At 39.0% G+C, this 12,500-nt stretch overlaps 1 protein-coding gene across 2 annotated transcripts in view; it reads right to left on the reverse strand.

Moving 5' to 3' along the window:
- The window catches only part of fuss (fussel), a 150,968-nt gene that overhangs the window by 62,127 nt on the left and 76,341 nt on the right, over window positions 1–12,500 (reverse strand). For both annotated transcript variants that reach the window (XM_067107382.1, XM_067107380.1), the window contains exons 5-7: window positions 11,281–11,427; window positions 6,169–6,424; window positions 2,732–3,796 (exon numbers count right to left, since the gene is read on the reverse strand). In XM_067107382.1, coding sequence (XP_066963483.1) covers window positions 2,732–3,796; window positions 6,169–6,424; window positions 11,281–11,427 — 1,468 coding nt within the window. The remainder of the gene's footprint in view (window positions 1–2,731; window positions 3,797–6,168; window positions 6,425–11,280; window positions 11,428–12,500) is intronic.

The following is a 12,500-nucleotide window of genomic DNA, read 5'->3' on the forward strand; positions in this document are numbered from 1 at the left end:
ACTTCAGAAAAAAAAATACCATCGGTCATGGTGACCACCACAGATTACAAATGCCCGTTTATTGGAACAACTGGTTTCCTATGCAGATATAAGTTAACCGGCGTTTCATTATTTTCCGCGAGGTTCACTTTTCCTTGAAAAGTCAATCGATGAAAAAACACTTCAGAAAAAATACCATCGGTCATTATTCTTTACGAAGTAAATAGTGAGAAGCATTTACCGGCGTTTATACTAAGTTCATTTTTCCTTGAAAAAGTCAATCGATGATGGAAGGATTCGGTTCATTCTCATGACTGAGAAACATTACAGAAATCCACTAAGCTTTCGCTCCCTTCAGTCTATCCTTTACGAAGGCGACTGAGAAACATTACAGAAATCCACTAAGCTTTCGCTGCTTTCAGTCTATTCTCGCGACTGAGAAACATTACAGAAACCCACGAAGCATTCATTGCTTTCAGTCTATTCTCACGAGTGAGAAACATTACAGAAATCCACTAAACTTTCGCTGCTTTCAGTCTATTCTCACGACTGAGAAACATTACAGAAACCCACTAAGCATTCACTGCTTTCAGTCTATTCTCACGACTGAGAAACATTACAGAAATCCACAAAGTTTTCGCTCCCTTCAGTCTATTCTTTACGAAGGCGAATAAGATGCATTACAGAAATACACTAATCTTAATGAAAGGGTTCGATTCATTCTCGCGACTGAGGAACATTACAGAAATCCACTTAATGAAAGGACCTTCGCACCTCCGAAACTGGGAACTCTTAATTATTATATTAATAGTCGTTGTTTTAGTGTTGCCTTCGATTATGCAGCAATAAATTTCTGGCGGCAGTAAGTCGAAGAATTTACCTTTATTACGCTTAACACTTAGTCGGAATGAGCTGTGTTCTGGGGGGCGGAGTATTCCACAGGGGGCGAAAGACCCCACTCATAAGCAAATTTTTATTTGGCGGTCGAATGAGATATATGTCGATAAGGAGCGTCAGTCGACGGAAAGAAGCTTCTTAACTTTTTAGTAATGTTTCTTTTTCAATCGAATGAGAAATATGTCGACAGGGAGTGTCAGTCGACGAAGAGAAGCTTCTTCACTTTTTAGTAATGTTTCATTTTCAGTCGAATGAGAAAAATGTCGACAGGGAGCATCAGTCGACGAAGCGAAGCGTCCTCAATTATTAATATTGTTTCCTTTTTCAGTTGAATGAGAAAAATGTCGACAGGGAGAGTCATTCGACGAATAGAAGCTTCCTCTCGTATTAGTAATGTTTCATTTTTCAGTCGAATGAGAAAAATGTCGACAGGGAGTCAGTCGACGAAAATAAGCTTCGACTCAACGTCTGTCAATCGTGATGTAGATTTTGAATCTTGTATAAACGCCCCCCAAAAGACAATACCGTTTTATTGCTATTAGAGTCGCAACGTACCGTAGTATCGTAAATATAAGTGTCGTAACTTCAACCTCCCGTTTCTCACTTAGAATTACGAGACATTATGAGGCGAATCAAATACGTAGCGTTGCGTGATAATCGATCAATTATTCCTCGTGTACCTCGCCCAAACGCCAGCGTCAACAAGAGGCAATTGGAAGTAATTACTTCTGGACTTGTAAGTCAGTCGCCTCCAGGGAACGCTTTCGGAGTTGAGTCAGTTCCCGCAGAATTAAAAGAACCCTTCGTAAAGGTTGTCATTTTGTAATTTGCTGACATTTCTATTTATTTATTTATTAGTTTAGGTTATTTTTTTTCTTTTCTAATGACTGATATCTTCTTTCTGTATTTCCTATCATCACCTTCTGTTACTTCTTTCAAATGAACACCGTAATATTCTTTGGAAGCTTGAATTTTAAGTCAGTGGCCCCTGTGGTGGGCTTGTTCCATATGAATGGGGGTTTATATTCTGGATAATAATAATAATAATAATAATAATAATAATAATAATAATAATAATAATAATAATAATAATAATAATAATAATAATAATAATTCATTCTGTTACTTTTTTAAATGCTTAGTATTTTTCAAGCTTAGTTTGAACCAGTGGTGTGGTGGGCTTTTTCCATATGAATATGAATAAGGGTTTTTATTCTGGGTAATAATAATAATTCATTTCATTCTCAAATAATAATAATATTCTTTAATTTTAATCAGTGGCCCTGTGGTGGGCTTGTTCCATATGAATGGGGTTTATATTCTGGATAATAATAATAATAATAATAATAATAATAATAATAATAATAATAATAATAATAATTAATAATAATAATAATAATGCTTCATTCTGTTACTTTTTTTGGAAGCTTGAATTTCAAGTTAGTGGACCCTGTGGTGGGCTTGTTCCATATGAATAAGGGTTTTTATTCTGGGTAATAATAATAATAATTCATTCTGGATAATAATAATAATAATAATAATAATAATAATAATAATAATAATAATAATAATAATAATAATAATAATTCATTCTGTAACTTCTTTCAAATGAACACCGTATTTCTGGAAGCTTGAATTTCAAGTCAGTGGCCCCTGTGGTGGGCTTGCTCATAATGAATAGGGTTCGTCTCCTGAATAATAATAATAATAATAATAATAATAATAATAATAATAATAATAATAATAATAATTCGGAAGCTATTAACTAAATAACAGGCTCTGCCACCATAATCATAAAATGGAATAATCCAAAGGAAACTATAAAAAAATTCAAGATGGTCTCTCTTCAACTCACGTCAATTGCCGCCCGCGATATGTCGACGCCCACGTCGTTGCAAGTGTTCGAAGTAGGGCTGCTGCAGACGCGGGCGTGTCTGCCGAGGGCGTGGTGGTGGTCGCTGACGAGGCCGTGGGCGGTTCTGTGGTCTCTGAGGTCTCTGAGATCTCTGAGGTCTCTCTGGTCGTCCCGGGGCGTGGTGCTGCTGCTGCTCTCGCAGTCGCCGCCCCCGTCGCTGTGGGCGGCCTCGGAGAGGTCGTCCTTCTTGTAGTCGCCGACTTTGTAGCAGCCGTCGCTCGCCTGGGGGCTGAGATCGAGGCCGTGCTTGGTGGTGCTGATGCTGAAGTCGTCCGGGGCCTTCAGCGACTCGGATTTACCGCTGCCGCTCCCGACGGCGGCGCTGACGCTGACGCCGCTCTCGCTCTTGTAGATGTCGTGCTTGAGGTCCTGAAGGCTGCTGCTGCCGCTGCCCTTGCCGCCGCCGCCGCCGCCGCTGCTGCTGCTGCTGCTGCTGCAGGAGCTGTAGGCCTCACCACCCCCGCCCCCGCCGCCCTTGCTGTGCCGTTGCTCCTCCTCTGTCACCTCGATGTCTATAGTCTCGTCGTCCGAGTGCCGGCTCGAGTCCGGGAGCTGCGCGCCGGAGTCCCCCTCCGAGCTCCCCAAGGGCGGCGGGGGGGACGCCCTCGTCACGGGCGTGAAGGCGGAGAAGTGCGCCGGGCGGAGGGCGGTGGTCGCCGCCTCCATGTCGGCGATTCTGACGTCGGCGGCGCTCGCGGCGTCCGACCGAGGGTCGGGCAGGGGCAGGGGAGGGAAGCTGGGCAGGGGCCTCCTCGGCCACGCCGCCAGAGGGTACGGAAGCCCCAAGGGCGGCAGCGCGCTTCGGGAGCCCCAGAGGTAGTCGACGAAGGTCTGCCGGGCGTCCTTGTGGTGGGCGGGGTACGGGGCAGGTAAAGGTGCCAAGTAGGGCGGAGGGTACGGGAGGTCCCCGCCCATAGTTTTCAGCGAGGGGCGTGTGATAGAGGGCGGCTTGGCCAGGGGCGCCTCCAGGCGTGGGGATTTGCTTAGGCGTGAGCCGGGCCCTTGCTGTGGAGAAGGAAAAAGAGAGAATGAGAAAATGAAATACATTTCAAACATTGCGACAAAATATCGGTGGCATAATTTCTTTTTTAAAGTTAATTTTGCAATGCGATGAATCAATTTCCTCACCTGAATAAATAAACAAAAAAAGTTGATAAAAACGAACCGTGATTAGCTGCCATTAATCATACATTTCGAGGCAGATTCTAGAATGGCCATAATTTGTTAAATACGAAACATACTGATTGATGTCGCTTTAACTCTAATCTATGCAAATCATTTTAACCCGGGAAATGGAATACATTTATTGAATACATATCACGCCCCGCCGCCCGCAAATCCATTTCCCTGAAACAGCTTTATTACAGCTACATTACAGGTTTATTACAGGCGTCATTAGATTATGACGTTGTTTAAACCTTATCAAAAGTTTAATAACAGTTTTTCGTTGGCACGTCATTTCTCTCCTGTCGGGGCCTTTGTCAAAAACTCGTTTTTGGGGAGTTTTTTTTTTTTTTGTGCGTAGTTTTTCGACGGAGGCGGTGGCGAAAAGAAACAAGTAAAAATGTACAATCGAGTTTTCTGTACATCTTATAATGCCGTATGAAATTCTCAGCCGCAGTCCATGAAACTTTCAGCCACGGCCCGACGGTGGCCTGTGACCGCCAAAACGCACGATCATGGCAAACTTCGTTATTAATTGGAAACAGGTCAATATTATAATAGATTACGTCGTTAACAAGTAAAAATTGCGCCGAGGTTTCTTCGGCGCAGTCGAGTTTTCTGTACAGCCTGTAATCAAGGCCACCGAAAATAGATCTATCTTTCGGTGGGCTCGGTATAATGCTGTATGAGCGGCGGCCCATGAAACTAATGATGGCCTGTCCTATATCGTTGCCAGAAGCACGATTATGGCTAATTTAACATTAAACAAAATAAAAACTATTGAGGCTAGAGGGCTGCAATTTGGTATGTTTGATGACTGGAGGGTGGATGATCAACATATCAATTTGCAGCCCTCTAGCCTCAGTAATCTTTAAGATCTAAGGGCAGACAGAAAAAGTGCGGACGGACAGACAAAGCCGGCACAGTAGTTTTCTTTTACAGAAAATAAAAACTATAACAATACAACAGGTAGGCCTATTCCTTTTTTTAAATTTCGTATAACTTCTTCAAAAGATTTTATTTACTGTACATTTACAACTGCAAACCTAACCTCCTGTTACTTCTTTCAAACGAACGCCATAAAATTATTTGGAAGATGTAGAATATTATGTCAAATGGCCCCTGTGGTGGGCTTGTTCCATATGCATAGGGCTCAACTTCAATAATAATAATGAATAATAATAAATAATAATAATAATAATAATAATAATAATAATAATAATAATAATAACTTGTAATCAATATGAATAGTAATTATAATATAATCTTCATCTTCTGAATGAATAATAATAATAATAATAATAATAATAATAATAATAATAATAATAATAATAATAATAATAATAATAATAATAATAATAAGAGACATACGAACGTTCATGAAAAAGGAATAATATTTTATTCTTGTGGTCAGGCCGGTAACGTGACTCTCTCTGTTTACTCAGAGTGCTGATTCGAATCCAGGTACGGACGTCAGAATCTCTTCATATTCTTGCATTTGCATTTCAGGCTTTGCAGTGACAAGCGCATCCAAAAAGTTTGACTGAAGAATAGCCTACCAGAAGTTAACAGGGCATTGTGGGTATTATGGTTACATAAGTATCTGGTCAAAAGTGACCAGTAGATTCTATATATATATATATATATATATATATATATATATATATATATATATATATATATATATATATATATATATATATATATATATATATATAAAATATGTGAGGCCTTTCGACACTTGTGCTAAGTGTGTGTGTGTGTGTGTTTGTTTCTTTGTGATTTTATCTTTATTTACATATTCATCACGTTCCATAATGATTCAGTTATATATATATATATATTATATATATATATATATATATATATATATATATATATATATATAATATATATATATATATATATATATATATAATATTTGAATGGAATGGCATATAAGATTTTGGTCAAAAGGCCAAGCGCTGGGACCTACGATGATGAGGTCATTCAGCACTGAAAGGGAAATTGAGAGGAATAAAAAGGTTTGAAAGTTGTAACAGGAGGTTAAACCTTTTCAGTTGCAACATGAAACAATTATTAGGAGAGGGTTGAGGAGAGTAAGAAGAAAGAAAGAGAATACGAACGGAGAAAGCACAGCCAAAAGAATGAAGAGGGTCGCAGCTAGCGGCCTAAGGGACGCCGCAAAGAACCTTCTTAAGCGACGAGCTCACCTGAGACCCGGCGGCCATCAGTCTCTTCCTGGTCCCTCCGTTGAACATGGCTTTGACATCCTCCCAGGCGTGAATGACATCAATGGGCGGGTCCCCGGCCAGCCTGATGTGGCGTCGCCAGGAATTAAAGTTGGCAGCGTCGGGCTGGACGTATTTGCTGTCGGCCAGACGGTGCGAGTGGAACACGAATTTGTTGGGGCTGAAGAACATGGCGCAGTAGACGCACTTGATGCACTTGGCGCGGGAGGAGTTGTACCTGGAGTGGGAAGATGGCGATGTTAGCGACGCTTGGAAAGGAAAGTTGGTAGGTCTAGGTTCAGTTAGTAGGTCTATGTTTTGAGGGAAGGAAAAATATTGCAAGAATTAAATACTGCAATGGAAATAAAATAGCTTAAAAAAAATACTTGCATTTATCTATGTTGCAAATTCTGGCGCATTTATGTATATTGCAAATTCTTGTTTTTATCTGTACTGCAAATACTTGCATTTATCTAAATTGAAAATATTTGCATTGTCCTTTGTTGCAGATATTTGAATTTATCTATATTGCAAATACTCCCATTTAGTTGTATTGCAAATAATTTTATTTATCTATATTGCAAACAATTAAATTTATCTGTATTGTAAATACATTTCTCTATATTGCAAATACATTTATCTATATTGCAAATACATTATCTATATTGCAAATACATTATCTACATTACAAATGCATTTATCTATATTGCAAATACATTATCTATATTGCAAATACATTATCTACATTGCAAATGCATTTATCTATATTTCAAATACATTTATCTATATTGCAAATACATTTACTGTATTGCAAATACATTTACCTATATTGCAAATACATTTACTGTATTGCAAATACATTTATCTATATTGCAAACAATTCCACTTATCTATATTGAAAATACTTCCATTTATCTGTCTTGCAAATACTTCCATTTATCTATACTGCAGATACTTCCATTTGGTTGTATTGCAAATACATTTATCTGTATTGCAAACAATTCCATATATCTGTATTGTAAACACTCAAAATTATCTGTATTGCAAATACTTTGCAATTATCTGCAGACGATAACTGAATATTCAAAATTATTTTGGTGAGGAAATATTGCATTTTGAAAGACCACAAATCAGTTTTAGACCTTTGCAAGAAATTCCTCTTCACCCAACCTACAATTACATAATTAAACTCTAACTGCATTGTCTCAATTTACCTGCTTATTGCCAATATAACTATAACCATCACATTTATACTGTAACTTAGTATTTGTTGAATTTAACTCAAATTGTACAAGCAGTTAACCTGCTTCCTTTAGCCGCAATTTAATCAATTACTCGTCAATGATATTTACAAAGTAATTGCTCACTAAAATCCAAATTTTAAGCAATATAAAACAAGTAAAAAATGGGCCGAAGTTTCTTCGGCGAGATCGAGTTTCTGTACAGCCGCTACAGCGTATAATCAAGGTCACCGAAACCATATCTAACTTTCGGTGGTCTCGGTATAATGCTGTGTGAGCCGCGGCCCATGAAACTTTAACCACGGCCCGGTGGTGGCCTGGCCTATATTGTTGCCAGAAGCACGATTATGGCTAACTTTAACCTTAAATAAAACAAAAACTACCGAGGCTAGAGGGCTGCAGTTTGGTATGTTTGATGATTGGAGGGTGGATGATCAACATGCCAATTTGCAGCCCTCTAACCTCGGTAGTTTTTAAGTTTAGAGGGCGGACAGAAAAAGTGCGTACAGAAAAAAGTGCGGACGGGCAGACAAAGTCGGCACAATAGTTTTCTTTAACAGAAAACTAGAAAGTGTGAATAATGATTTGCCTGTCAATCATTCTACGACAAATTACTCCTAATACTATGGTTTATTCCTGATCCTACAGATTTCTCCCTAATACTGAATATGAACGGAGGTATAGTAAAAGAAATGAAAGGGGTTGCGGCTAGGGGCCGGAGGGAGGTGCAAAGAACCTCCGTGTGAGGTGCACTGACGGCGCTAACCCCCTTCGGGATATGATCCTTGACCACTTAACTCGTATGTAAGTACCTCCAGGAACGCCCAAATCTTCTACCATTAAGATAAACATGATCATTTTCTTAGTTTTCATAGAGAATCGATAGAGAAAAGAAAGTATAAATGCGTAGGATACATCCGAAGGAGTGGCAGATTAAATCCTACCTCAAGTGAACGAATAAAACAGGATACATCGAGCCAAAGGGCTCCCCCCTTCCTCTGAGGGCGAGAAAGAACCGCAAACCCAGCTGTATTTTATCTAACGCTTAGGGTACAAATGGCTGACTAGTGGCTGGCTGCACCACAAATAAACTCGAAAAAAAGATACTTTTTCTTTCTCCTTACCTCGAAGGAACACTTTTCCTAACTTTGGAGGAACACTTTTTCCTTACCTCGAAGTAACACTTTTTCTTACCCCGAAGGAATACTTTTTCCTTAATTCGAAGTAACACTTTTTCCTTACCTTGAAGTAACACTTTTTCCTTATCTTGAAGTAACACTTTTCCTTACTTCAAAGTAACACTTTTTCATCACTTTGGAGGAACACTTTTTCATCACTTTCGAGAAACACTTTTTCCTTACCTCGAAGTAACACTTTTTCCTTACCCAGAAGGAATACTTTTTCCTTACTTCGAAGTAACACTTTTTCCTTACCTTGAAGTAACACTTTTTCCTTACTTTGAAGCAACACTTTTTCCTTACCTCAGAGTAACTTTTTTATTACTTCGAAGGAACACTTTTTCCTTACCTCGAAGGAACAGTTTTCCCTAACTTCGAAGGAACGCTTTTTCCTTACCTCGAAGGAACAGTTTTCCCTAACTTCGAAGGAACGCTTTTTCCTTACCTCGAAGGAACACTTTTTTCCGTTACCTCGAAGGAAACTCTTTTTCATTACTTCGAAGGAACACTTTTTCCGTACCTCGAAGGGACACTTTTTCCTGACTTCGAAGGAACACTTTCTCCTTACCTCGAAGGAACACTTTTCTTACTTCAAAGGAACACTTTTTCCTTACCTCGAAGTAATACTTTTCCTTACTTTGAAGGAACTCTTTTTCCTTACCTCGAAGGAACACTTTTTTTCCGTTACCTCGAAGGAAACTCTTTTTACTAACTTCGAAAGAACACTTTTTCCTTACCTCGAAGGAACACTTTTTCCTTACCTCGAAGGAACACTTTTTCCTAGCTTCGAAGGAACACTTTTTCCGTACCTCAAAGGACACTTTTTCCTGACTTCAAAGGAACACTTTCTCCTTACCTCGAAGGAACACTTTCCTTACTTCAAAGGAACACTTTTCCTTACCTCGAAGTAATACTTTTCCTTACTTTGAAGGAACTCTTTTCCTTACCTCGAAGGAACACTTTTTTCCGTTACCTCGAAGGAAACTCTTTTTACTAAGAAAAACTCTTTTACTAACTTCGAAAGAACACTTTTTCCTTACCTCGAAGGAACACTTTTTCCTAGCTTCAAAGGAACACCTTTTCCTACCTCGAAGTAACACTTTTTCCTTACTTGGAAGGAACACTTTTTCCTTACCACAAAGTAACACTTTCATTACTTCGAAGGAACATTTTTTCCTTACTTTGTAGGAACACTTTTTCCTTACCTCGAAGTAACACGTTTTCCTTACTTCGAAGGAACACTTTTTCCTAACTTTGAAAGAACACTTTTTCCTTACCTCGAAGTAACACTTTTTCCTAACTTTGAAGGAACACTTTTTCCCCACCTCAAAGTAACACTTTCTTACTTCGAAGGAACACTTTTTCCTTACCTCGAAGTAACACTTTTTCCTTACTTCGAAGGAACACTTTTTCCTTACCTCGAAGTAACACTTTTTCCTAACTTTGAAGGAACACTTTTTCCTCACCTCAAAGTAACACTTTCTTACTCCGAAGGAACACTTTTTCCTTACCTCGAAGTAACACTTTTTCCTTACTTCGAAGGAACACTTTTTCCTTACCTCGAAGCAACATTTTTTCATTACTTCGAAGGAACACTTCCTTACCTCGAAGGAACACTTTTTTCCATTACCTCAAAGGAAACTCTTTTTCATCACTTCGAAGTAACACTTATTCCTTACTTCGTAGGAAGAATTTTCCTTACCTCAAAGGAACACGTTTTCCATTACTCCGAAGTACCACTTTCTCCTTACTCGAAGGACTACTGTTTCCTTACTTTAAAGGAACACTTTTCCTTACCTCGAAGGAAACTTTTCCTTTACCATGAAGGAACACTTTCACCTTACCTAAAAGGAACACTTTTTCCTTGCTTTTAAGGAACACTCTTACCTTACCTGGAAGGAACAATTTTTCCTTACTTCGAAGGAAACTTTTTTTCTTTGCCTCAAAGGAATTTTTCCTTACTTCAAAGGAACTCTTTTTCCTCACCTCTAAGGGATACTTTTTTCTTACTTCGAAGGAGCACTTTTCCCTTACCTCGAAGTAACACTTTTTCCTTACTTCGAAGGAACACCATTTTCCTTACTTCGAAGTAACACTTTTTCCTTACTTCGAAGGAACACTTTTTCCTTACCTTGAAGCAACATTTTTTATTACTTCGAAGGAACACTTCCTTACCTCGAAGGAACACTTTTTTCCTTTACCTCAAAGGAAACTTTTTCATTACTTCGAAGTAACACTTTTTCCTTACTTCGTAGGAAGAATTTTCCTTACCTCAAAGGAACACGTTTTCCATTACTCCTAAGTACCACTTTCTCCTTACTCGAAGGACTACTTTTTCCTTACTTTAAAGGAACACTTTTCCTCACCTCGAAGGAAACTTTTCCTTTACCATGAAGGAACACTTTCACCTTACCTAAAAGGAACACTTTTTCCTTGCTTTGAAGGAACACTCTTACCTTACCTGGAAGGAACAGTTTTTCCTTACTTCGAAGGAAACTTTTTTTCTTTGCCTCAAAGGAATTTTTCCTTACTTCAAAGGAACTCTTTTTCCTCACCTCTAAGGGACACTTTTTCCTTACCTCTAAGCAAAACCTTTTCCTCACTTCGAAGGAACAATTTTTCCTTACCTCTAAGAAAAACCTTTTCCTCACTTCGAAGGAACACTTTTTCCTTACCTGGAAGGAACGAAGGAGCCTCGGCACCCCCAGTTGCACTCGTGCATGACGTCAAAGGCGAAATTTTCGGGCAGTTTTGGGGGCGAGTTGTCCCCGAGGAAGGATTTGCAGAGCCTCTCGGCCTCACGTTTCGTGATCATGCCGCACCTACGGGAGGGGAAAAGAGAGAATGAGAGGCGAGTCTACGCTCTACTTTTAGAGTCTACACTCTACTTGACAGTGTACGCTCTCATTTAAGAGTCCACGCTCTACTCAAGAGTATACACTTTCACTTAGGACAAGTAGATAGTTAAGAAGGGTGAGTCTATACTCTGCTTTAAGAATCTACGCTCTACTTTAGGAGTCTATGTTTTGCTTTATGAGTCTACACTCTACTTTAGGGGTCTACACTTTACTTAAGAGTCTACACTTTACTTTGGAAGTCTACACTTTAATTAAGAGTCTACACTCTACTTTAGGTGACTATGCTTTACTTAAGAGTTTACACTTTACTTTAGGAGTCTCCACTCTACTTAAGAAGTCTTCACTCTACTTTAGGAGTCTATGCTTTACTTAGGAGTCTACACTCTACTTTAAGAGTCTATGCTCTCCTTTATGAGTCTACACTTTACTTTAAGAATCTACACTCTACTTAAGGAGTCTACACTCTACTTTAGAAGTCTATGCTCTGCTTTATAAGTCTACACTCTACTTAAGGAGTCTACACTCTACTTAAGGAGTCTACACTCTACTTAAGGAGTCTACACTCTACTTTAGAAGTCTATGCTCTGCTTTATAAGTCTACACTCTACTTTAGGAGTCTACACTTTACTTAAGAGTCTACACTCTACTTTAGGAGTCTACACTCTACTTTAAGACTCTAAACTCTACTTTAAGAGTCTACACTCTACTTTAGGAGTCCATGTTCTGCTTTATGAGTCTACACTCTACTTTAGGAGTCTACGCTTTACTTTAGAGTCTACACTCTACTTTAAGAGTCTACACTCTACTTTAGGAGTCTCCACTCTACTTTAGGAGTCTCCACTCTACTTGAGAATATTCACTGTACTTTATGAGTCTATGCTTTACTTAGGAGTTTATGCTCTACTTTAAGAATCTATACTCAACTTTATGAATATACACTCCACTTTAGGACACGGAGATAATTAAGAAAGGTGAGTCCACACTCTACTTAAAGAGTCTGCACTCTACTTTAAGAGTCTACACTATACTTCAAGAGT

The sequence above is a fragment of the Macrobrachium rosenbergii genome, chromosome 8, assembly GCF_040412425.1.
Source record: "Macrobrachium rosenbergii isolate ZJJX-2024 chromosome 8, ASM4041242v1, whole genome shotgun sequence".
Lineage (NCBI taxonomy): Eukaryota > Metazoa > Arthropoda > Malacostraca > Decapoda > Palaemonidae > Macrobrachium > Macrobrachium rosenbergii.